Consider the following 24,647-nt stretch of genomic DNA (forward strand, 5'->3'; position numbering starts at 1 on the left):
ACGCCGGCGGTGCTGCTAGGTGAGCCACCAATGCCCGTCGACTTAGAGAGACCACCCGATGGCCCTGTGCTCCAGGAGGGTAATATGGCCGTAACGCCCACTTCTGATGTGAGATTAGAAGCGGGAAATGGGGCGGCCGAGGTCGCAATAGAAACAAACGTAGTGTTGTCAACGGGGGTGGTTGTAGTGAACAGCAAGGTGCTAGTCGGACTAACACTCCGGGTGACGGTAAAAATAGTTGTGCTGATAGTTACATTGTCACTGACGACGTAACTCGTTGTTGGGGTGCCAATGACGGCATCAACGCTCGACGTCTCCCAAACCGGGTGCTTGGTGGTGGAATTTAGAGGAATGAGAGAACCGGAGCTTGTGGCCAGTGTGGCAGATGTGGTGCCAACAACCGAAGACGAGGCACCGGACGTTGCGGCCGAGGTCGACCCAACGCCCGTTGACGTTTGGTTAGACGAGTGAGCGACGGACGAACCTGGACCGCTAGTTGTCGTACCGTTTAACACCCCTGAAGTTGTGGACAAGGGCGGTGTGACCTCAGCGGTTGTGGTCGCAGAGATCGAGATTGTGCTCCCCGAGACTGGTGACCCAGGACCCGTGGAGGAGGTATTCCCGGTCGTGGCAGCTTCAATCGTCTGTGTGGTCTGGGGATCTTCGCTTAGCGAGGTCGAGGCAGAAGACGTGCCAGTACTCGACAGTGCAGACCCCGTTTGAGACCCAATGGCGGTGCTGCTTCCAGTCGAGGAACCAGATGCTGAGTACGGGAATGGATAACCACCACTCTCCGTAGTGCCAGTCCCATAACCCGCACCGGATGAGGTGCCGGAGCCAGTCGATGTCCGCAAAGATGAGGTTTCTGGGGATGTGGTCGACGAGACAGCACTTGGAGGGGGTCCATATCCTGAGCAGGTTAGCAAGCGTTTTCTGGAAAGATGCTCGTGAGAAAATAAGAAGCCTGCTAGAACTCACCGGCCCAGGTTGAAGTTGATGATTCTGAAACGGAAGAGGAAGGCCGAGAGGACGAATAAGAGGAAGAGGATGACGTCTCTGGAAGTGGTGGGGGTTGATACCCATACGGCGGATCGTCTTGTCTCTCTCTCGGCTCGATATTCTGAGAATGCATGCGGCCGCCGGCTCCCGAGTTTGGGAAAGCCTTGCCGATGGTTTGCCGGAAGCTGGACCAGATGCCATCCTTATAAGCCGCGGCGCCTGGTAGGCAGCCCAACAATGTTATGGCTGACGTGATGGCCCCAAAAAGTCCAGAAACCCTCATTATGAGGCGGGTTGAATCAAAGTACTAGTAAGCCGAAATCCCCCACTGTGTGATTTCTCCTTGCAAAAGAGGGTAGAGACCTGAGGATTATAACCTCATTGATCGTAGAACAACTAAAAGTAATAAGAGCCGCTGGGGAGAGGAGTAAGTGAGTGATGTTGCCCCAATTGTTCATCAATTGACATGGCAGGGCAAGGCCATCTGGTTCCGCGGATGTTGGTGAACGAGCAGGACTCGGGATTCCATGACTGTTGAGCCAGATGGGTGATATAGAGGGAGTAGCTCATCTTGGGGCTCACCCGGGCAGAATTTCCTGGTGCTGCGTCAGTGGAGGGTGACTCGAGATGTGTCGCCCAAGCACAACGCAAATTTGACTCTGGTTGCTTCCCAGGGAGGAAGGGGAAATCTCCTCAGTCTTACCCTATCGAGAAGATGTAATTGTGTTAGTATTCCCCCATGTATAACGTGCATAGCTAAGTAAGAATACCTTTCCGATTGCATGAAACGATACTCAGGGCCACCTTTAATCCGCGAGACTCGGGAAGGTGACATGTCAATCCGATTTTCGACATGGCGCAACAAGATGACAACTAACGAGCCACAACTGGACGGATGGTGTGGCCGTGTGTGTCTGGGTAACTTCGAATAGGTGTTGTAAGCCTTGGTCTGGAAGAAACACAAGAGGCTATTGAGACACATGAGACGTCGCAACCACGATCGTTTTCCCCTAGCTGGGCAGCGAGATAGCCGCGTCGATCTAAATTCGGATAGATTGTCGTGGTCTTCAAGCTTCCTCAGGGCCTGGGAATGTTGGTTCTGTCTCAAACTTGTCTTCAAGGTTCGATCCTAGCTGCTCTTTAGCATTGTGTCCTCGCGGTTGTCAACCCCCCTGTTACACCCTCCCCGATCTTGGACACCCGATCCCCGGCCAACTTGACAAATGTCTGACCGTGGTTAGGCCGCGTAGCTAATGTGACGACTCATTCGGGGCAAGGTGACCTTGAGCAGGGCAGCTTTCGTTGTGCACAACCGACAACCGAGCTCTTCTTGATCGAGAACCAAGGAGCAAAGGTCAGCGAGGTAACGGACGGTAGCCCCTGATCTCTGTTGCCACCAGGCCAAGTTTTGTACGAGTTGCACATCACCTAGGTCGATAAGATGCCGTTATGCGGGTAGCCGGTGGCCAAATTATCTGTTCCTGCATCGGTGTGTCATCGATGAGAAAGGTTTGTGTCGAAAGCGGCTCAGGGGATCTCAGGCATATGACTCAATTCGAGATGTGAGCGCGGAGAGGTATCGAATTGCTTTTTATTCTTAATTGAAGGTCTGCCATTGCATTCAACTCCGGGCCATTGCCGAACTGCGTGGGGATTTCGCCCTGGCCCGCGGAAGCCCGATACGCAATACTTCCACTTTGAACCTTGTTCGAGCCGCAACGGGAACACCGAGTATTCTGTTGTCAATATGCCGTGCGTCCTCGTTTATCTGCTGTCACCACCGATGCCGCCCCTGTATGCGTGTCTGTATCAAACTGAGATCATGCAGAGATACCCCCGGCCGAGCGCGCGATCCTAGACATTCTCGCCGTTAACATCTCATTCGGCCTTCTTGGCCGCCTCCCGAAGCTCCGGCGCTGTGCTACCGGCCATCTCATTTTCCTTGGCCTCAATATCAGCCGCCCAGAGAGCAGCTCCGACTATTATCGGTTGTTAGCAATTGCACAGGCTGTGATTGTCATGGAACAGAAAGTTACCTGTGTTGGTAAAGGAGAACACGACCGAAGCAACGGGAATCATTTCGAGAACAGTGGCAACTGTGCCGAATCTAGGAGACCGGGTTCCGTCAGTACGTTACAACGAAGGTCGGACATGCAAAGAAGGACATGGGGTTAAGCTATTGTCGGTCGACAAGCGGGTTGCCGTGCCGGGGTTGTCCGCCATGGCTCACCACCCTCACGTAGGACCAGTACACCTCGAAGAATGGATCACTCACGCAGTATAAGGTCCCTTATGTTGCTGGAGCCACTTCGACTTTCTGGATGTTGGCCACCCCTTCAGCTGGAAGTACTAGAACCAACGAGTAAGCTTCTGCAGCAGGATACACATAGGCTCGACTCACCCGGTCATGAACGGAGTCGCCGCGAGCTCGCCCTATTTGGTGTCAGCTACACGTTTCTACCACACGCCGTCCAGAGCCTCACCTCGCAGAAAAACAAACACAATGGTACCCACGACTGCGTCAGCAAGGTTAGCGTTGTCCGTCGATACGCAAGAGGTTGGGGACACCGAAAACCGTACCAGGGATAAAGTTCAGCGGTAGGTACATTACGTATCGAACCAGTTCTTTGACGCTGAAACGCGTGAAGGGCTTCTTAAGAGCCTTACCGAGCCTCTCGATGGAGTCCCCCCGCGCCTTCAGCTCTCTTCCCTCGGCAACCACTTTAGAAGCGTTCCTGGCCATCAAAGTGCCATCGAAGGTATCCATAATAGCCTCCTGCAGGAGGTAGTTTTTGGAGATGATGCCCGTGATGGTTGAGCTCTCATTCAGAATAAGAAGAGCGGTCGTGATGACGGCAAGCGGCCCGTTGACGAACGCCATAACGGCAAGCTGCGGGAGGTAGGTGAAGAAGAACATGGAACCCAGCACGCTCGAGTAGAGGGCCATGTAGGGAAGCAGCTTGGACCGCAGCGGTTTCCATAACCCGGGATGGGTGCAAAAGTAGAAGATCCCCTGCGATGATCAATCACCCCCCGTTCTTGTCGGCTGCGCGGTAGCACCTGTGCTGGTGTGCCTGGCCTACCTTGATGGGATACATGTAGGACCCGCTCTTCGCGGCATCGTTGAGAAGGACTCGAGCCTTGTCGTAGTCCTCCTTTCTGAAACGAAACGCGTCAGCCAGGTAATGCATAAAATATCCCTCCCGATTTGTGCTGGAGCAACATACGCGACCTCCTGGGCCTTGCCCGCAAGTCCATTCGCCATCTTGGACCTGTGTTGAGGGGAGATAATATCTTTTTGAGCGCCGAATTCAATTGATGAGACGATTGTTGGAGGATGAGCGGCAAAAGAGATGTTTCTAGAATATGTTGTTGTTGATTTTGGTGTTGAACCTGGAAGAACCGAAAAGGTTCATTAAAGCGGGATGCTGAGTGAGTCTGAGTGAAGCTTGGTTGGGCCTATGTCGTCATTGGTTTTGTAGGGAGGTTCGTTCACAGATACTCGTTCAGCTCAGCACCACCAAAAAAGGGGCATTAAATTTTGGCCTGAATTACACAGCCCTCCGCTGCAACCGATTTGTTCAAGAGTAAGATATCGCTCAAACATACACATATTTTCTTTACAAGACAATTAGGCCATTCCCCCAACCCCCAACCCCCAACCACCATCCCCCATCTCGCTTTTGCCCAAACTCCTGCCAATGCCGAGTCATCTTGAGAGCGTTCCCGATTCCATCCCCCCTTCTCCCCCCGTTGAATATGACCCAAACTTCATAGTCCGGTATAGTGAATACACGCCCGTGAACCAGTACGCAACTTTGCTCCCAGTGAAGTCCCCATATAACCAGTGATGCCGCCGGGTTGTCGTGGTTCGAAAAGAAAGCTCCTCGTGTCGCGTGTGGACGCAAAATTACAAGTTGTGACGGAAATATAACTAGTGTGGTCGCCGTTTGGCAGCTGGCACAGCCAAACCTTTTGACCGTGGTTGCGTGGTTCGTGTCTATGAGTATAACGCTTCGAACAGGTAGAGAAATGCGAAAACGAGGAACGCGACGGCCCCGCCGACAGTGACTAGAATATGTGTGAGTATTTATGCGACATGGACGGCGGTGGTGTAGGGCTGTCGACTTACCAACTTTGAGGCTCACTTTACCCGCAATGGCCCTACCTCCGATAACAGCGACGCCTGTACAGCATGCGTGGCCCAGAACAGCGCCCAGAGTCACCCACCAGTAATCCTGACCCGCCGCCATAGCGATAGTTGCAATTTGGCTGCGATCACCCCATTCTCCTAGGAATGTCATGACGAAGGTCTGGACCCAAGCAGGGCTGAGGAGCAGCGAGACGAGATTGTTGAGACCCGAAAGAACTCCCCCGAGACCCCCAGGGCGCGGCGATGGGCTCCGCCCCTCAGGCGAGCTTGAAGGGCTGCGAGCGGGCGCCGGGAAACGGGACTTAGTCCGGGGCTTGCGGTTGCCGAGACCCATTTCCAGGGCATACGGCGACATATCTGACGTCTTCCGGCCTTCTTTTCTAGCGAGGTTTTCCTTTTCCGCTAACTCCATCTCGACCTCCTGCATCTCGGCCGACACGCCCTCGTCGGGGCTCATGGCGAGTCCCTCACGAAGTAGGCGGGCCCCAAAGATGAAGAACAAAACGGCGGCCAAAAAGGTCGTCATGCGCTTGGGAATCAGGGTGGGTACCGCATGCCCTAACACGGCCGAGAGAATGGTCATGGCAACTAGGGCGCTGAGGGCAGCTGAGAACACCACCAAGCGGTCATGCTTCATCGCCATGAGCGCAGCAACCAGGAATGTCTTGTCGCCGATTTCGGAGACAATAATCATTGTAAATGAGAGCATGAACGAGTGCAGCGGCTGGACGAGACCCTCGTTGTCCTCGTCATGTGGCCCAGTGAATTTCCCCGGTGTGCCCCCCTTCGAGACATCCAGATGATCGATGTTTGCGACGGAATCGGGGAGCGGGGGCGACTTGTCGTGTGTCTTGTCCGGGAGACCGGCCGGTTTCTACGGCGGAGTTAGCTAGGCCGCGCACATACTGTGTGAGACGGGGGCGTGGCTTTGGTGAATTTACCTCGAGGCTAGAAGCGTCGCCTGATGTTTTCTCATCGGACTTGGCTTCATTGGCGGCCTGGATCCGTTCTTGGTCCGAATCCGGGAGCGGAGGCGCCTCCTTGGGCGTTGGGGGCTTGTTCTCGACCTTCTCACCCGTCTGCTTCTCCCTCATCTTTCTGTCATTCTCCTTCTCGCTCACGCCTCCTTCGGTGCCCGTGGTGCCCTTTCTGGGTCCTGGACGGTTCTTGTCGTCCATCACGCCGTCATGACTCTCGGGAATTCGCTTCCCGTCGACGATCAATGGGTCTTCCGGGCGGTCTTTTAGGGCAGGCAAGTCCCTCTCGGACTCAGAATTCGAGTCGAGTCCGACGAACGGCCCAGCGTGCGGCTTCCCGTCGTTCCCATCGACCGGCGCATCTTTGGTGCCATATCTCCTCCCGGGCGACGCACCAGCCGGGCCGGCGACCGAGTCTCGGTCCAATTGCTTGTCGGCGGTTGCGGTAGCGAGGGCAAGCGAGGGAAGGAGAAGAAGGAGAAGAGTCGAGTTGCGATTTCGAAGCCTCATTGTCGTCTATTGTTCGAAGATCCAAAATCAAAATCAATTAGGGTAGGAGATATCCCAACTTCGCTCGAGGCACGCGATTCACGCCTGGTTTGCCCAGTGGGTGAAAAGCCGGTGGTTATCAGACGCCGACGGGTCGGAAAGAGCCCTACGCGGTTGCAGATGGGAATAATTAAGCGACGCCAAAGAAATAACTGGAAGAGCAAAGGTGTCTACAAAGAGAGCGTCTTGAAGCGAAAGTTGGCCGTCCGGTGATAAGATTAGAGGCGAGGGAAAGTTCCAGGCTGTGACCAGGATTTCCAGTCCACAACCCCTGCCAGGGGTTTCTGGGGAATTGTCTTGGCGTTTACAAGAAAGGGCGAGGTGTGTCAAGACACCGCCACACTTCCTCGCCCCGTTGCGAAAACCCGCCGTGCAAGGTTCGCCAGCACATGTTTGGGAGCCTTGAAAATTTGAATTGTCGCATTTCTTGTTGTTTGTTACTGCTATTATTTGAGAAGCCAACTAGGTAGTAAAGGCTCAATTTGTTGTGAGATCCCCGATATCGTTCGGGCTACACAGCAGAAAGATCGGTGGCGCGAAAAGGGAGAGCAGAGATCCACAATGTCAAGACCATTCCCACCGGACTGTGTATGTGGGACGGGGCCAATGGAATCATGTCACGTGCACAATGAAGATGGCCGCGCGCAGAACTCGAACACCATTATTTTTGGTGGGGTTGTGGCCTTTGCCAGCAGGTTAAATTTCAAAACAACCTCAACTCTTCGACAGAGTAACCCTAACCCCAACCCTTTTTTATCACTCCTGCGCGTCTCATCACGCTCATCACGCTCATCATCGAACTTCTCATCATCAGCGGCTATTTTCCGAGTCGGACATACTGTGCATCCATGTCAGGACGTGGAAGAGGGCGTCCTGCGTCGCGTTCGGCGCAGGAACCAGCCGCGGGCTCCAGTCGCCGCTCGACGCGCCAGCAGCAACAACACCAGAACATGCCACAACCAGAAGAGCCACAACAGCATGGTGATTCTTCTGAGCAGCAGCATGAGGAACACCAGCCACAGGATGGACAGCAACTGGAACACGACCTAGACCCTCAATTGGAGGACCCCATGTCTGCGGCGCTGTATAACCAAGTCATCGATCCGGCCATCTCGGGCCCGCAAGATGGCGGCATGCCTCCCCCGCCTGTCCCCAGTGCTAAGAGCGTACGGGGGCAGGCCGGGCCGCCTTTCGCCCGCCGGAACACGCGCCGCACTTCAGAGACGCCCGGCAGCAGCAGCAGCATGAGCATCAGGAGCGCTCCTGTCACTGACGCGTTCTCATCCCAACAAGAACCCCATGGTACGTACAGCCTCCCAGCCAAGGTGAGCCATCCTAACTCGTTCTATTAGGCACCGCACTGAATAGGCCTGCTACGGGTATCATGTTCGAGCCACCTAGCCACGCTCCATCTACGGTATCCTCTGCCACTAATGATACGCCCGGCCGCGAAGCGGCGAGGGCGAGGCTTATGACTGCCATGCTGTCGCGTCTGTTTACCGCTGCCGATGATTTCTTCATGCATCTTTGCAGCGAACAGGTTGACCAGGAGACGTGGGAGGGGGAGCGGGAGGGCTTTAAGAAGGCCTTCGAAGCATACCGCACTTACTACGTACGCGATGATACCGAGCCGGTCGTCAACCCGACTTTCGTTACCGATGTGATGCGGCTGGAAAAGGCGTCTTTGCATTGGTACAAGGTCGTCAGAGTTGTGTCGGCGGCGAATCTCGTCATGCTCCTCGGGGACACCACCCCGGGCAACCAGGAATCCCCCTTATCACTACACGCATTGGAGTCGAATTTTCCCGACTGCTTCATCGGCGAAGGTTCCATCAACGCAGACAACGCGATGAACCAGCAAATTATTGAGCAGATCCTAATGATCCGCACGCAGCTGACCATCCTTCGTTTGAAGGAACTTGCGAAGAGCTCTGGGCCGTTCCATCCTCGCCTCCAGGTTGCTGGCATCTGGTGCGACGGTGACGTGTCTCTCGAATCGATCGAGGCTTTTCTAGGAAACAATAATGACGGTCTCCAGCTCAAGCCCATCGCACCGGCCGAGTCCGAGGTGGCTGCGCTGGCGAGGGATCGGAATGCTATTCCTACTCGCTTCGGCTCCATTTGCAAGATGCTGCCCGATCAAGAGGTCGACGGTGACAGCCTCGACCTAAGCCAGTTTGAGACGCTGTATCCTTTCCCAGATTTCCTCGACAATCTGGGGAACTTTACCAAGACCTGCTTCGAAAGCATCAAATTGCAGCTCCACCAGGAGTCCGTACACTCGAGCGCCACCTCTAGGGCCGATTCGCAGATTCGGTCGCAGCTCGAGGCCGACTCAATTGGCCAGGCGTTCGATCGGGCAGACCTTGAGTACGTTACTTATGTTTATCCTCGGCTCGTGACTAGCTAACCGCCCTATCTAGTGTGCAACCAGCGTTCAACATGAACTCTTTGCGGATGTTGAAGCAATTAGAACAACAGGGGGCTTCAATGTACGGCGATAATCATGGATTGCCCCCTAGCTCATATCCGCCAGCACCGCGGATCCCTTATCCGCCAGGCTTCAGCAGTCCTTCGCATGCTCTGGGGTATGGTGACCCATCCCAGCAGAGCGGCTTTCAGCCGCCCGGCTCCATCTACGCCGAGTCGGCGGTCCAGGCTTTGGGCAGGAAGAGACAGGCTCAGGGCGAGCCATCAACCGGCGATGGAACTGCCGGACCGGCCGGATCGCCAGCAAAGAAGACGCGCGTTAGGCGTAAGAAGAACGTGGTTCCAGGGGTTCCAGAAGCTGCCATGGGCGCTCCTTCTACAGGTGCTCCCGGAAGCGCGCCGGTTGCTCCGTCGCAATATCCGCCGTTACCTGGAACACAGGACGAGCCTGACTTCGATGCTCTCTCGCAGCGGACGAGGGAGATATCGGCTGCGGCTCGCAAGGTCAAAGAGCCCCAGGTTCGCTCTGGCTGGGTGCGCCGGGATATCCTCCTGCTTGTCAAGGCAGTTAATACCTACCAATGCAAGTGGAGCACCATCGAAAAGGAAATCAAGGCGGGCACAATCCCGTTTGAGCGCCCGCGTGATCAGCAGGCACTTCGGGACAAGGCGCGCCTGTTGAAGCAAGATTTCCTGAAGTGAGTCGTTACGCCACCCTGCTCTATCGTTTCCTACTACTATTGGACATTTGCTGACGTGCTACAACACCGCAGGACTGATACCCTCCTTCCCCGAGGCTTTGACCTTGTCGTCCTCGGCAAAAAGGAGAAAGAGGCGGTCAAGAGCGTGGGCAAAAACCCGGACCGTAAAGAAGAGGATGTTGACGAGAACGGACAACCCATCAATACGGAGTTCAGCGCCGAGGTAATGGCCCCGCGGGGTGCCCTCTTAGACCAGCTTCCGCCGGTTGAACCCCAGCCTGAGCAGCAGCAGCAGCCCGAGCCCGAATCCCAACCAGAGCCACAGCAAGCAGTACCAGAGCAGATCGCTGCTGCATAGGCTGGGCTCGTATCCATGGCTATGGCCATGATCAAAAAGGGGAATATCCTTCAAAGTTTTGATGCAGGTTTTCGCTTTGCTTACCCCGGTTCGATCAATAATTTACGGCTCATGGGGGGCTTGGAATTGACGGTAACCATCAGAGCTTCTTGTCGACTATGGGGGACTTGATCCTTGACTGACGTTGAACTGTCTATCGGGGCATGGATCGGTCGAAGGATGAAGTACATTAGTCTATTTTGCCGGTGTAGTCAGCGGTATAATCGTGGGTTCTTTTTGTCCCAAATTGTAGCAACAGGTAGCAACCAAGTTCATCGAGGGGGTTCCATGTGACTTCTCAGGTGACCCGCTTTCTCCCACTCAGCATCTGAACCATTAAGGGGCCGTGCACCAGCGGCAACCCCTGTTGTGGGGGAACCCCCATTGGCAGCCCAAGCATTGAATTGGCAACGTCGCGAGTTGGGATTCCGCACAGGTTCACACTGCTTGAGCCCGACTTTCCTACATTCCCAGCGCCACCCGCGTCACTCTGCCCACCATGAGCTACGGGAAGAAGGACGAGGACGCAGACAGCGGTCTGGTCAAAATCGACCGGACCCAGGTTTTCCAAGAGGGTGAGCAGATCCGCACTGGAACGGGCTCCCCGCGCAGTCGAGGACAGCAGCAGCTAATCGCAGCCAATATTTCCCGTCCACAGCTCGACTATTCAACAGCTCCCCGATCCAGCCGCGAAGATGCCGCGTCCTTCTCACCAAGATCGCTCTCCTCCTCTACACGGGCGAGAAGTTCCCTACCACCGAAGCGACCACGCTCTTCTTCGGCATCTCGAAGCTTTTCCAGAACAAGGATGCCAGCCTCCGACAGATGGTCCACCTGGTCATCAAGGAGCTGGCCAACTCCGCCGAGGATATTATCATGGTCACGAGCACCATCATGAAGGATACGGGTGGCAGCACCGACTCCATCTACCGTCCGAACGCTATCCGGGCGCTGTGTCGCATTATTGATGTATGAGGCGTCGCCGACCTTCTAGGGCTTCTTGTTATAGTTGGCGCTGACATTGCTCCCACCAGGCGACCACAGTCCAATCCATCGAGCGTGTCATGAAGACTGCGATCGTCGACAAGAACCCCTCGGTCTCATCTTCCGCCCTCGTGTCGTCCTACCATCTCCTCCCGATCGCCCGCGATGTCGTCAAGCGGTGGCAGAGCGAGACCCAAGAGGCGGCAGCGAGCTCAAAGTCGTCGGGCGGGTTTTCACTGGGTTTCTCGTCATCTTCGGGCAACCTCCCGGTCAACAACTCGACCATGGCACAATACCACGCGATCGGCCTGCTGTACCAGATGCGGATGCACGACAGGATGGCCTTGGTGAAGATGGTCCAGCAGTTTGGCGCCGCCGGCGCGATGAAGAACCCCGCCGCCATTGTCATGCTCGTCCGCCTCGCTTCACAGCTGGCTGAGGAGGATCACCAGCTGAGGAAGCCCATGATGCAACTGTTGGATGGGTGGCTTCGGCATAAGAGCGAGATGGTCAACTTCGAAGCGGCAAAGGCTATTTGTGACATGCGGGATGTCACGGATGCCGAGGTGACGCAGGCCGTTCACGTCCTTCAGCTCTTCCTCAGCTCCCCTCGGGCCGTCACCAAATTCGCCGCCCTCCGTATCCTACACAACATTGCCTCGTTCAAGCCGCACGTAGTTAACGTCTGCAACCCGGATATTGAGCTTCTCATCTCCAACAGCAACCGCTCGATTGCCACGTTTGCTATCACCACTCTACTCAAGACGGGCAACGAAGCTAGTGTGGACCGGCTGATGAAGCAGATTTCCGGCTTCATGTCTGAGATCACAGATGAGTTTAAGATCACCATTGTCGAGGCGATCCGGACGCTCTGCCTCAAGTTCCCTAGCAAGCAGGCTGGTATGCTCCAGTTCCTCAGCGGCATCCTGCGCGACGAGGGTGGTTACGAATTCAAGCGTGCCGTGGTGGAGAGCATGTTTGACCTGATCAAGTTTGTGCCGGACTCCAAGGAAGAGGCGCTCGCGCACCTCTGCGAGTTTATCGAAGACTGCGAGTTCACAAAACTGGCTGTGCGCATCCTGCATCTTCTTGGCCTGGAGGGGCCCAAGACATCCCAGCCTACCAAGTACATCCGCTATATCTACAACCGGGTTGTCCTGGAGAATGCTATTGTGCGCGCGGCTGCGGTCACGGCGTTGGCCAAATTTGGCGTGGGTCAGAAGGATCCCGAGGTCAAGCGCAGCGTGGACGTTCTGCTCAGGCGGTGCTTGGATGACGTTGATGACGAAGTCCGCGACCGCGCGGCCCTCAATCTCAGGCTCATGCACGAGGAAGACGAGCTGGCCACGAGATTTGTCAAGAATGGTAAGTGCTTGTTGACTGGACTCTATACATTACAGTACGCTAACGAATTTTGCAGACAACATGTTTGCTCTCCCGTTTTTCGAGCACCAGCTCGTCATGTACGTCACCTCGGACGACAAGTCGGCATTCGACACGCCATTCGACATCTCGAAGATCCCAGTTGTCACGCGCGAGCAGGCCGACGCCGAGGACAGGACGAAAAAGCTTACCGCCACCACCCCGTCCCTCAAGCCGCCAAAGGTTGGCCCGACCAAGGCAGCGCCGTCAGCCGCCGAAGCGGCCGCCTCTGCGACGGCAACGGCCCAGAAGTACGCCCAGGAACTGATGGAGATCCCCGAGATGAAGGAGTTCGGCAGCGTTCTCAAGTCATCGCCGCTTGTGGAGCTAACGGAGGCCGAGACGGAGTACGTGGTTGCCGTTGTCAAGCACGTCTTCAACGAGCATATTGTGCTGCAATACGAGGTCAAGAACACGCTCCCGGCCACGGTATTAGAGGACGTGTCGGTGAGGGCCACACCGTCGGAGGAAGACGAGCTCGAAGAGGTTTTCATCATCCAGGCCGAAAAGCTCGGCACCGATGTCCCCGGCAAGGTGTATGTGGCGTTCCGCAAGGTTCACGGCGAAGGTGCTCTGCCCATCAGCACCTTCTCCAACGTCCTAAAGTTCACGAGCAAGGAGATCGACCCCACAACCAACGAGCCCGAGGAGAGCGGGTATGAGGACGAGTACGAAGTCTCCGACTTTGACCTGTCGGGCAGCGATTATGTCATCCCGACCTTTGCCAGCAACTTCGCTCACGTCTGGGAGCAAGTCGGTGCCCAGGGAGAAGAGGCGGAAGAGACATTACAGCTGAGCGGCATGAAAAGCATACCAGGTACGTTCAAAAGATAGCAACCAATACCCATATTACCTGCAGACACACTAACCTCGAGAACAGAGGCGACCGAACAACTAGCCAAGGCGCTCTCGCTCCAACCGCTGGAAGGGACGGACGTGCCGGTCAACCAAACGACGCACACGCTCAAGCTGCTCGGGAAAACGGTCAACGGCGGCAGGGTCGTGGCCAATGTGCGGATGGCCTACTCCGCCAAGTCGGGCGTCACGACCAAGATCACGGTGAGGAGCGAGGAGGAGGGCGTGGCGGTGCTGGTGGTGGCGTCCGTTGCTTAATGAAGGGAGACGAATGGCGTTATGTTTGTGAGTTTGTTTTTGCTGTGTTCACAAAATTGAAGAGCATTTGTCAAGTTGCGCGGTGTCGGGGGTTCTGTGTATGGTTTGTCAAGCATAGACCGATAGACTCGTGCGGGTCGGGGTATGATCAGGGGAATAAGTGGTTGGCAGTTGTGCTTCCAAGTCCCACCAGAGGTTGATATCCGGAGGGCTCATGCTACTTTGCCAACTGATTGTGCAGCTCGGTACTGTGAAACCGAGGAGCGGTCACTGAGGAGCGGTCAATGTAAAAGTGGAGATGGTGACGCTGTCGTGGGAACTCCCAAGTCACTGGGACCAAACAACAAGGGACAAGAGATTTCATTTCTTCTGGAGTTCGGACGAGAACGCGCCAATCCAGCTGGCCAGTGGTGATGGAGGGGAGGTGGAAATTGGCTAAAACAAAGGTTCCATTCTTTGGTCGTCTTGTTTTCCCATTCGCGCCAGATTAAAAACCAAGGAACGCGCCGCGGCACGAGACGCTGAAAGCAGCGAGGCCCCAACCTGAGCCAGCGTCAGCCAGCCATGTTGGGAAAAAAAAAGTCAAGCTTCCGATCGGCACCTTGACGATCCACTTGGCTTCTTCCACACCTTTCCTCCCCTCCATTCTTTTTATTCCGTCTCATCCGCCAATTCGGTCCCCCAAAACCTCCGTCAACATCGGCGACGAATCCCGGTACTGCAAAACGTTACATGCCAACAAGCACCAGCACGCCCCTCCTCCAACCCGCTCCCACCCGACCGGGCGCCATCGAGAGACTGCGGAGGGATAGCACGAGATAGCGCAAGCAGACATCAGCGAAAATGGTGTACGTACGGCAGGAATACCTGCCCAACCTACGGCAGTACAAGTATTCGGGTGTCGACCACTCGCTCCTGTCGCGCTACGTGCTGAAGCCCTTCTACACCAATGTCGTCATCAAGTGCTTCCCGATGAGCATGGCGCCAAACCTCATCACGCTCACGGGGTTCATGTTTGTCATCGCCAACTTCCTAACGTTGCTGTGGTACAACCCGACCTTGGATCAGGATTGTCCCACATGGGTCTACTACAGCTGGGCGGCCGGGCTGTTCCTGTACCAGACCTTTGACGCCGTGGACGGGACACAAGCGTAGGTTGCCCCCCCTCGCGCGACGGCGCCCCGATCACGTTTGGAAAGACAAAGAAAGAAACCCTTGCTAACTGGTAGCCCTTGTCTCTAGTCGGCGAACCCACCAGTCCGGTCCGCTCGGCGAGCTCTTCGACCACGGCGTCGACGCCCTCAACACCTGCCTCGAGGTGCTCCTCTTCGCCGGCGCGACCAACATGGGCCAGAGCTGGAAGACGGTGGCGTCGCTCTTCGCCAGCCTGCTGACCTTCTACATCCAGACATGGGACGAGTACCACACCAAGACGCTCACGCTGGGCATCATCAACGGGCCCGTCGAGGGCATCCTCACCGTCGTCGTCGTCTACCTCCTGACGGGCTTCCTGGGCGGCGCCTCCTTCTGGAACCAGGGCATGCTCGCGACGGTCGGCGTGCCGCAGGCACTCGGCGGTGCCACCACCATCCCCGCCTGCGTCTACAACCTCTCCTTCACCGAGTGGTACATGGTGCAGGGCACGGTGGTGCTGGTGTACAACACGGTGGAGTCGGCGCGCAACGTGATCCGGGCGCGGCGGGCGCGGGGCGACCGATCGCGGTACGCGCTGGTCGGGCTGGGGCCCTTCTTCGCCGCGTGGGCCTTCATCGCCGCCTACCTGTACCTGCAGCCGACCATCCTGCACGGCCACCTGGTCCCCTTCGCCGTCTTCGCCGGCCTGGTCAACGCCTACTCGGTGGGGCAGATGATCACGGCCCACCTGGTCAAGCTGCCGTTCCCCTACTGGAACGTCATGGTGATCCCGCTGTCGTGCGGCGTCATCGACTCGCTGGGCCCCCTGCTGCTGCAGCACAGCCCCGTGCCCGGCCTGGGCTGGCCGTCGGCGCTGGGCGACGGCGTGTACCAGGTCGCCTTCATGTTCTGTATGCTGGGCATGGCGGTCGGCGTGTACGGCAGCTTCGTGGTGGACGTCATTGTGACCATCTGTGACTATCTGGATATCTGGTGCCTGACTATCAAGCACCCGTGGGTGGAGGAGAGCCAGGACGGGGGCGCGGATAAGAAGAGGCAATGAGGGGGTAGTCAGTCGCAGACACTTATGACACTACTACTACTATTTGCCGGTACCTGGGACGAGAGCAGAACTATGTTTTGTATCATGACTGTCGACGACGATAAGAAGCTGCCTGTAAGGCTAGCTGTAATGCACGCAAGAGAGAGGTGGGGAGCCGAGCAGCGGGGGCCGGGACTGTGAAGATGACTCGGGCGTTGAACGGTGCGCACGGCGGTTTTGGAATTAGCATGGCAGGCGCGACGGCATAGAGCGAGAAAGGGTCTTCTTCAGCAAGAGGGGTAGAGACGGACGGCGTTTTTGGGTTCACGTCGCTCTCCTTGCCTAATCCTATAGACGCCGACAAACCAGCACCTAGCTTGTCAAATATATAGATAATGATGAAATGAGAATCACGGACAGCGACGCTCTGGTATATGGTGTGTGTTTGGTTGAAGGGGCTAACTGGACACTGCTATAATACCCTGCAACCCGTCACGTCCTGGAGTTGAAGTCCAAGAATCCTTTTAGAAGTGTCGAGGATTCCACTTCACCCCGTCCCTCTCCCACACAAAACACGAGGGGAAAGGTTATGAAGCCTTCGATTTTGGTGCTCGCTCGTTGAATACCCAAGACCCGAGAGGAACCCGCCGTGATCCATGCATCCTTCCTTAAAAACCGCATATCCAAAACGCCCAATACATAATAATACCGCAGAAAAGGCCACAATATACCTACTCAAGCGAGTGAGTCGCCCGGTGGCGCCATGAGTGTCTCAATGGATTGTGGGTGAGAAGGTGATAACCCATCATCATAGTCGTCGCTTCGTAGTCATCGTCGGATCGTCGGGGGTTGCCGTATGCTAAGATCGCCTTTGTAATCCGTCTTTACGGGCGAGACCGACGCCGGTAGAACTCTGATACAGAGTGCATACCCGTTTATATCAGCTCGTCGCTGTTCTCTTCGACGCTGAGCTTGATGGCCTCGAGGATGGCGCTCTCTTCGAACACCGGGCCCTGACCGTCACACTTGGCTTGGGGTTTCAGGCGCTCGCTAACGGCGCTAACATCGACGAGCCCACGCTTGAATAGCTCGTGGTTGATGATGACTTCCCAGGTCGCCCCTGCGGCGAGGAGACGCTCCCCTTTCTCGCTCGTGACTACCCTGTGACTCGGCGACTTGTTGGCGTGGCCCTGCAGGACGTTGCTGTAGAAGTCGGTGGGGTTGTACGTCATCGGCCCCGTCGTTGTCGGTGCGGCGGCGGCCGGGGACCCGGCGCTGGGAGCCACCATCGACGTTGCCCGCAGAATCTCGTTCTCCGTCTCCATCTTCTGGAGATCGCGTTTCAGTCGCTCATTCTCGGACACGGCTTCGGTCTGTGCCTGCTCGAGCTCGTTGAGGCGGCTCTCGAGGTCCTTGACATGGCGTTCCTTGCGCTCCCGAAATGCACGTTGACTGCAACAACCATTAGCGGGCCCGGGGTACAAGGCTGGACGAGCACATGCACGGCCAGACGTGGGATTAAAGGGAGCTGCGAGAGAGAGAAGGGGGGGTAGGAGCTGCCACATACGCTGCACGATTCTGGGCCTTTCGCCTCGATTGAGCAGGGGTCAAGTCGTCGTCTTCCGAGTTCGAACCCTGTCTGCGATTCTCCTCGGCCTCGAGTTTCGAGACGGATAGGATCTCGGATGTGGGACCAGCTGGGTGGACAGCGCCGTTCACTGAGGGTCCCGAGGCATGCACCGGAAGCTGCCCCGGCGGCGTGGGCGGGCCCGGGAAGGTCTGGCCATGATTGAACTGCACATAGCCATCGAAATTCTGGAACTGTTCGGGAGGTATCCCGTTCGGATACTGGTCGAAGATTTCCTGAGTAATGATTGTGTAAGCCTCTCGTCCCGCAATCGGATGCGCGCTACTGCCACTCGCAGCGATCAAAATGCGGAGTCTGGCAGCCCAGTAAGGCCAGAAAACGAACGGCTCCAATCGACTGCTGGTGAGTATAAAAACTCAAGGCACGCCTCCTCGTGTTGACCACAATCATAATCCTTTCTCCGTCCATCTAGGGTTCCACCGCAAAGGTCGGGAGATGCAACCTACCGGAGACGATGTGTTGTTGTAGTCTTCCGAGGCTACCGAGTTGGAATGCGAGGGCGTCAGAGGAACCTGAGCTGCTCCCATGAACTGGTACGGCGGAGCGCCAGGGAAAAAAGTAGTGTGTGAATAATCCATTATTGCGTTGAGTTCTCTTTCTTTCTGCTTTCTGCTGAACGAGCAGGAGGTGGAGGGACGGGAGGGGCGACTCTTGAGGCCTGATCCAGAATGAGACGAACGGAATTCTTGTGTTCGGGTCTTCTGGGTCTGGGGGTGGAGGCAGTTCAGTCAGCACGGGGACCGGTGAAGCTTTAGGCTGCCCAGGCTCCCCAGGGAGAGGTTTGGGGCGGGGAGCCCCACAAACACCAGCAGCCTCGCCCCAGGCGCGCGGCATCGAACCAGTTCTGGAATGCCCGCCCCGGGCCCACAACCTAAGTTATTAATCTCCACGCGAAGTAACCCTTGGAGTTAGGTCCGATCTCCATGTCACTTTGGATCGGCCGACACATTGAGACATTCGATGCGCAGGGAGGCAGTTTCGCTTGCTATAAAAGGAATAGACGAGGGACTCAAGCTGATGTGAGAACTATCCAAGACAACTACCTAAGAACCCAGCGCGCGTGCAGTCTCCAGGGACCCCGCGAAAACTTCCATTTGCGTTCGAACCTCGGACCGGCGGCTTGCTCTCCGTGTGTGCTGCACAGACCCGTGGGCACGAAGTCCGGGGATGAAAAGAGTGAGCGAGGAGTCCACACGCCCGGTCAGCTGAGTGACCTCCACTAATGCCGCGGCTGGAGCCTCTCCGAACTTCAAGACCCGGGCGAACAACCCCTCGAAAGGGCCAGGGAGGCCGCCGATCCATGGAAGCACAAGAAGTTTCCCCCGCGATGCTGACGGGATTTTCCGCCCACCGAACATGCAGAGCCAAGTACCACGAGAGAGCAGGTTCCAGGTTGAGCGCGGCGGGAGGTGGGGTTCTTCACAGCAATCAATCTCACGGCCAGAGATGTGCAGCAGCAAACGGAGTAGCCCCTGAATGGGTCGAGGAGTCCGGACTTTGAAGCATGTCGTGCTGCGCCTCATGTATGCAGAAGCCAGCGGTACCAGATCTCATGGTATTTGACGAGGGGCAAGCGAGATGCAGACGAGCACGTGGCCTACTTCTGTGTCGTCCGATGCCGTCCAGAAGTTCCAGAAGTTCCAGGCGAATCGGGATGTCTCCCGCCAGCCATTCGGGCTGTGACGACGAACTGTGAAGGCTTGTGCCACCATGGAAGTTAGGTACCGTTGAACAGCAACATCTCTGGCGTTGCACGACTGCGGTTGCTAACTCAGCAGACCCGACCCAACGCCCGCCTGATGTCTCATATCATGTTTGCAATTGGAGATCCCCTAGATCGGATAATTGGGACCGAAAGGGGACAACGCTTTTATATACTAGGAGTTGCAGGATACGTTATGTCAGGAGAAGTTCCTACATGCGCCGTTCCCTTGCCTATTTGGCCGCCAGCTCGCGCAGGCCGTCCACCAACTCTGTGTTCCCCCTCATCGTGCTCTCGTCATCCTCGAAGTCGTCCACGATAATGCCACCAGGCAGCGTAGCGGCCACCATGCCCAAAAACTCCGACAAATGTGCCTGGGGGATTTGCTGGCCAAAGAAACCTTCGAGCTGATCCCTTTCCACCGCCTTCAGCTCCACCTTCCTCCCCGTCGCCTGCTCCACCGCCTCCTTGACGTCGAGGGCGCTGTAGTTCCGCGGGCCAAAGAGCTTGAAGACGTGCGGGCTAGGCTTGCCGGGCCCGACCAGAAGGTTGTTTGCGCAGGCTTTTGCAATATCCTTGAGGCTTACCTGCAACCAGCGAAGCTATGATCAGTACGAAACTGCAATGAGTAGGGGAAGGAGTGCAGGGGGGGTAAAACTCACCATCGGTATTTTGTGGTCGACAGGCGTGATCCACGAGTGAAAGGCAGGCGGATCAGCTCGTGCCTCCTCAAGTGCATGAGCGAATTCGTCATAGAAAAAGCCGGGCCTGACCATAATAACTTCCTGCGCGGCGTCCCTGAGAATCGTTTCTGATATATGATTCAGACGTAGAAGGCCCTGCATTTCCCGTCATATTAGCGTCAAGACACAATGATTCCAATCCCACTCCAAGCCGCACGTACGATGCCATGGTCATGCTGCGCGCCCAGAGCCGAAAAGAGGAGGAGTCGCTTGACGCTCGCAGCATCGCGGATGGCTCTCTTGACATTCTCCGCACACCGGGTCGCCCATTCACCCTGGTCCGTCCCGTCATAGGTTGGAGGTGGTATGTAGAAGACGGCGTCGGCGCTGCTAAAATCGAGACCAGCGCCTGCTCCAACGTCGCCTTTGACGGCTTCGAAGTTTGGGTTTTGGGCGAAGTCGGAAGGAGCCTTGGATGGATCTCGATAGATGCCGCGGACAAAAGGCTTGCTCTCGGCCTCGAGAAGTTGACGGATTGTTTCTCGGCCGGCCTTGGTGGAGGCGGGTACAACTGCGATGCGAAGAGCCATTGTGAGGAATGTTCAAAAAGGACAGCGAAGACACTGAAAAGCTTGTAGGCACATGAAGCTTGGGTCAGCTCTTTGGTGGTAGCTCCCGAGCATGTTCATATACACACAAGTCTGGCCGTGTTCCGCGGAACGCGCTGGCTTATTAATGCCCTCGCTCTGCTCTTCCTTCGCTAACTTAGCGTGATTGGTGAGAGGACGACATCCTGCTGAGCGTAACATACGCCGGTGTTGGCCATTGGCTAACACGATTCTAGACATCGAAGGTCCCTAATAGATGTCTCTCAGTTTCATTGATTGATAAGTAATCAACAGCTGCCAAAAGCACTCGATTCTCGCCGAAGTGGGCCCCGTCGAGGGGTGTCCGTAAGCAGGGGTTCCGACTCGGATCAAATCTCCAAAGTCAGATCAGTTCTGCTGACAGCACACAGCGCTGATCAAGCCATCATAGGTACGCGGAAATACTAACACGATGGAGACGCCTCCAAATCAATCTACTTGGGTTACTGCTCACATAACTAATCGATTTGCCGAGGCGTTGCTACGTTGCCTCGACAACACCCTGGAGACAAACATCACGACCCCTTACCCCTGAGCGGTCCAAGGGGCATCCGTAAACAATTCATTGTTACCCAACCAGAGCAATGCGCATAGTGAAAGTATTCCTAAATCAACAGCAGCTGAGTATTATGTTTGCTGGGGATCAACGACGTTGGTTTTGTAAACTGATATGGGGCTGCACACACGATGTGTCTTCAAAAAGCACAGAGTCCATCTTTTCTATCCCAATATTAGGTCGGTTTTGGACGGAATATATCATGTGACAGTATGTTCATCCAGGGTTGAAGGGGACTCGATCGATTTCCATAGTAGGTGGTATATCACAGGTCTGCGGTTGTTTAGCGAGCTTTGGGTCGTGTTGTAGAAACAACGCTGCTTGTCATTTATATCTCCTTTTTTCGCTGCATGATAATTACACCTTCGGGCAGTGTCAAAGAATATACCAGATGCCTAACAAAACCAAAGGCCTCGTTTCTAGTAACAGGGTCAGCCCCGCAGCAAAATCTGTCTGGCTGTTCTTGCCGCCAACAGGTGCCTGTTCAAGTTGTTCCATTCTCAAACTCCACGAAGTTTAGGTCGCGGCGAAGCCCATCCATGTTCTTTCCTTTTCCTTTTAAACTACTTGGCAGGTGCGTTGTGGATGCACTTTGCTTTGTGGCGGGGGTGCGCAATGCCAGCGAGCTGTTATTATTGAACAGATTTGTTTCTGGTCCGAAGTCAGTCCTAGGAAAGAGCCACGTACAAGAAAGGGAAAGAGCTAGCATCGCCGCTCTTGCGAACTCGCCCACTGTTCCTGTCGGCTCTCCCTCTTGCCAACCCTTCGAGGGCCTAGGATCGCGTGGGGTTGAAACCTTCGGGATTTATTCCAATTGAAGCCATCACAGCCCCGGGCATGCGAAGAGTAGAAGGGCAACTCCTGTTCGCCTAGATACTTTACTCCGTATAACGGTCTGGGTATGTTATTTTCTTTTTGCGATACTTGTTCCCCGGACTGTGCCTTCTAGCTCCACTGGTTTGTTGAGTCTGACGAGGCCACTGGCAAGAACAGTTCCCTCCATTCCCCTCCCGCTCAGGCCATGTTTCGCGACAATCCGCGCGTGCTGCAGCCTCATGGCTGCAGTAAAGAAGATCTACGGTCTATTTCAAACGGTAAGCATGCTTTCCCTTTACCTCATGGCTGGCCTTTCTCGTCGCTCTTCCACCCTTGGCCTCTCTCACTGTGCTGGCACTCGCGTTCCTCCCCTTCACCAACAGCCCATACATAGTCGACATTAAACCGTCGAATATTACCTTCGAGCCGCGGTTTAGGGCCGGACGCCACTACTTCTATTGGCCATTCTCCCTTCTCCTTTCCCGCGGCCGCACTTCGTTCCTTCGTCTCCTTCCTCGGCCCCATCCTATGAGGGATGCATAAGCATACCTAGCCAGGCTACTTCTCTAAATGGATTCTGCGTCCCTTTTATCTGACTCCGCGATAGACCTGTCAACAGGAATAGGTGCAAAACGGCCGCCTACCTACACGACTGTCGGGTCCGTCTACAATCCGAAAACCACAACACCACTCCAGCCGCCAACTCGCCGCCCGAGAACGCGTCGGTATCCGCAGCCCATCCGATCTCCTCCCGAGGGTACCTTTATGAACGCATTGCTGTCAGCCCTGCCAATTGAGGACCAGAATCCTCCTTCACCCCCTTCAACGGCATCTATACTGCGACAGTACTCGCCGTTGCAGCAGAACTACGACCGAGCAGCCATCCCAGTTTCAGAGCAGGAGACCATGGCGTTTACCGAATTCGACATGTCGATGACGAACGTCCGGTCTGGGGACCTTCCATCCCCCACAGGCTTCGAAAGCAACGACAGTGTCGCCGCAGAGGACACATTGACATCACGTATCACTGTTAAGGGGCTTACCAACCTGGCGTCGTATCCAAACCCCATGCAGAAGGCTGCCCGGAACACGTTGGCAAGAGCCCGCGCTGTTAATCTCAGTCTCAGCCGTCCGGGGACTCCTTCATCGCTCCCATCTACCACTCCAGACATGTTTAAGGATCGCCTCTTCAACACGTACGGCGCAAAGCCGGCTATGGCAGGCCCGCCTCAGCCGTTGAAGGCAGGCCCGCCAGGCCAGCGGGCGTTCAAACCGACGACGTTGGACGCCGCGGCCAGGTCCCTCCGCATTGAGGACCAGGTGCCACCGGCCATGTACCAATCTCGGTCTCCAATTGGTTTCCAATACAACCCTGATACCAACATCCAGGCCGCCTTCGATGACGATGATGGAATCCATAGCTCAAAGCGAGAAGCCCAGCTGCCTCTTGAAGAGAATCAGCACGGCCCCGTATCTCGCAATCCTCATGACGTTACAGGTTTTGGGGGTCTTTTAACACCGGGCCCCTTTGACACATTTACCGAGTCACTGGACGGGGCCAAGCGGAAGGTTCACGACACGCTCCCGCCCGAGAGGATCAAGCATTACTTCCCGGGCGGGTTTCCCTCGAGTTATGATGGACGACATAAGCCCATGGGCGACGATTGGGCTACAAAGCAGCCAGCTCCTGAGGACGGGTTCAGACAGGAGAGCTTCTCGGAACGCATGACCAAGATCAACCGGAACTTCTACGCCGGCACAGAGGGGCTGGTCAAGAACCTGGAACAGATCGTACGCGACCACAACTATCGCTGCTTGGAGAACAAAATTGGAGTCATTGGCGGGGAGCGCGAGCGTCTTCGTGGGAGCCACATCGAGAGACTGGGTGCCGATGGCAAAGTCCAACCGCCGATTTTGAGCGTCGATGAGGTCGACAAGATGAGTGAAGCTGATGTTGCAAAACCCCTGGTCAACATGGCATTCGCCACCTTGCTGTCTTACAAAGAACAGAGCGAGTCTGGGGCTTCGGGACAGAACGCATGGCCCAGCGGTTTCACCAAGCCAGACGACAGCTGGGTGGACGCCACGGTCGAAGGCAACACGAGCTTCTTTAGTAAGCCGAAGGAGGAGTGCCTGAAGAGGAAGAAGGCCCACAAGAAGGTGAGGCGGGGTTACTGAGAGTGTCTGCCCATTGCATTGGCACGCCCAACCGCTCGTCTCGGCATCGAAGGGAGCATTCGGCTATCACATCACAAAAGTGAGCAGGTCACGGAAATTTGTTACGAAGGAGTGTGGGTTATTACTTGATATCTGGAAAAGGACAAGGGAGTTATCGGTGCGAGGCAACATCGGAGGATATTTATGCTTTGGACTGATATTGGTGGCGAGCAGGACAATTGCTTTGGAGAGGCAGCGCCACTGCTTGGACGGTTTTTGGCTGAATAACGCAAAATCAACTTAATCCCACGCAGATTTTGTACAGTAGAAGTGCGTAGCTTAATTATCCTGCTCTTCTTGTATCCTTTTTTCCTTGTGAGGGTGTCGAGGTCACGGCTTGATTTCGTCGCGGCCCTCGGCACATGAACCTTCGGATTAGTTTTCGCACAAGATTGCAAGAGTAGATCGAGCCGTTGATTACAAAAGCCTTAAATTTGAATTGAAGTGTAGTGTATCACAAGAAAGTGGTATTTATAT

General features: G+C 55.6%; 10 protein-coding genes across 10 annotated transcripts; 4 read left to right on the forward strand and 6 right to left on the reverse strand.

Annotated features, from left to right (window-relative positions):
- Positions 1-636: 636 nt before the first annotated feature.
- Positions 637-1,282, reverse strand: B0H64DRAFT_370744 (uncharacterized protein; the record flags this gene model as incomplete). Its single annotated transcript, XM_062802103.1, has 3 exons — positions 637-910; positions 979-1,056; positions 1,086-1,282. The coding sequence occupies 3 exons, from the start codon at positions 1,280-1,282 to the stop codon at positions 637-639; spliced, it is 549 nt and encodes a 182-aa protein (XP_062661733.1).
- A 1,280-nt stretch (positions 1,283-2,562) lies between these two features.
- On the reverse strand, positions 2,563-4,555 carry B0H64DRAFT_384483 (uncharacterized protein). The gene is made up of 8 exons (XM_062803007.1): positions 4,227-4,555; positions 4,083-4,158; positions 3,580-4,012; positions 3,483-3,515; positions 3,401-3,432; positions 3,275-3,348; positions 3,036-3,106; positions 2,563-2,978 (listed from the first exon to the last, which is right to left on the reverse strand). The coding sequence occupies exons 1-8, from the start codon at positions 4,262-4,264 to the stop codon at positions 2,878-2,880; spliced, it is 858 nt and encodes a 285-aa protein (XP_062661734.1). The 5' UTR covers positions 4,265-4,555; the 3' UTR covers positions 2,563-2,877.
- B0H64DRAFT_471547 (uncharacterized protein) lies at positions 4,539-6,900 on the reverse strand. The gene is made up of 3 exons (XM_062807886.1): positions 6,094-6,900; positions 5,132-6,026; positions 4,539-5,070 (listed from the first exon to the last, which is right to left on the reverse strand). Exons 1-3 carry the CDS (start codon positions 6,637-6,639, stop codon positions 5,000-5,002), a joined length of 1,512 nt encoding a protein of 503 aa, XP_062661735.1. The 5' UTR covers positions 6,640-6,900; the 3' UTR covers positions 4,539-4,999.
- Positions 6,901-7,375: 475 nt separating this feature from the next.
- B0H64DRAFT_471548 (uncharacterized protein) lies at positions 7,376-10,487 on the forward strand. The gene is made up of 4 exons (XM_062807887.1): positions 7,376-7,980; positions 8,031-9,048; positions 9,102-9,806; positions 9,882-10,487. Exons 1-4 carry the CDS (start codon positions 7,527-7,529, stop codon positions 10,165-10,167), a joined length of 2,463 nt encoding a protein of 820 aa, XP_062661736.1. The 5' UTR covers positions 7,376-7,526; the 3' UTR covers positions 10,168-10,487.
- A 102-nt stretch (positions 10,488-10,589) lies between these two features.
- B0H64DRAFT_68713 (adaptin N terminal region-domain-containing protein) lies at positions 10,590-13,969 on the forward strand. The gene is made up of 5 exons (XM_062808621.1): positions 10,590-10,781; positions 10,865-11,175; positions 11,241-12,555; positions 12,611-13,429; positions 13,493-13,969. Exons 1-5 carry the CDS (start codon positions 10,706-10,708, stop codon positions 13,723-13,725), a joined length of 2,754 nt encoding a protein of 917 aa, XP_062661737.1. The 5' UTR covers positions 10,590-10,705; the 3' UTR covers positions 13,726-13,969.
- Positions 13,970-14,470: 501 nt separating this feature from the next.
- Positions 14,471-16,379, forward strand: B0H64DRAFT_68768 (uncharacterized protein). Its single transcript, XM_062808622.1, has 2 exons — positions 14,471-14,876; positions 14,968-16,379. The coding sequence occupies exons 1-2, from the start codon at positions 14,569-14,571 to the stop codon at positions 15,920-15,922; spliced, it is 1,263 nt and encodes a 420-aa protein (XP_062661738.1). The 5' UTR covers positions 14,471-14,568; the 3' UTR covers positions 15,923-16,379.
- Positions 16,380-16,836: 457 nt separating this feature from the next.
- On the reverse strand, positions 16,837-18,127 carry B0H64DRAFT_438714 (uncharacterized protein; the record flags this gene model as incomplete). Its single annotated transcript, XM_062806368.1, has 3 exons — positions 16,837-17,353; positions 17,469-17,764; positions 17,996-18,127. 3 exons carry the CDS (start codon positions 18,125-18,127, stop codon positions 16,837-16,839), a joined length of 945 nt encoding a protein of 314 aa, XP_062661739.1.
- A 348-nt stretch (positions 18,128-18,475) lies between these two features.
- On the reverse strand, positions 18,476-19,274 carry B0H64DRAFT_68705 (uncharacterized protein). The gene has a single exon (XM_062808620.1). The coding sequence runs from the start codon at positions 19,070-19,072 to the stop codon at positions 18,593-18,595; it is 480 nt and encodes a 159-aa protein (XP_062661740.1). The 5' UTR covers positions 19,073-19,274; the 3' UTR covers positions 18,476-18,592.
- A 210-nt stretch (positions 19,275-19,484) lies between these two features.
- On the reverse strand, positions 19,485-20,524 carry B0H64DRAFT_438715 (uncharacterized protein; the record flags this gene model as incomplete). The annotated part of the gene is made up of 3 exons (XM_062806369.1): positions 19,485-19,838; positions 19,914-20,090; positions 20,156-20,524. 3 exons carry the CDS (start codon positions 20,522-20,524, stop codon positions 19,485-19,487), a joined length of 900 nt encoding a protein of 299 aa, XP_062661741.1.
- A 1,765-nt stretch (positions 20,525-22,289) lies between these two features.
- B0H64DRAFT_353693 (uncharacterized protein) lies at positions 22,290-24,612 on the forward strand. Its single transcript, XM_062801515.1, has one exon. The coding sequence runs from the start codon at positions 22,524-22,526 to the stop codon at positions 24,129-24,131; it is 1,608 nt and encodes a 535-aa protein (XP_062661742.1). The 5' UTR covers positions 22,290-22,523; the 3' UTR covers positions 24,132-24,612.
- Positions 24,613-24,647: the final 35 nt, after the last annotated feature.

The sequence above is a fragment of the Chaetomium fimeti genome (assembly GCF_033439085.1).
Source record: "Chaetomium fimeti strain CBS 168.71 chromosome Unknown B0H64scaffold_2, whole genome shotgun sequence".
Taxonomy (NCBI): Eukaryota; Fungi; Ascomycota; class Sordariomycetes; order Sordariales; family Chaetomiaceae; genus Chaetomium; species Chaetomium fimeti.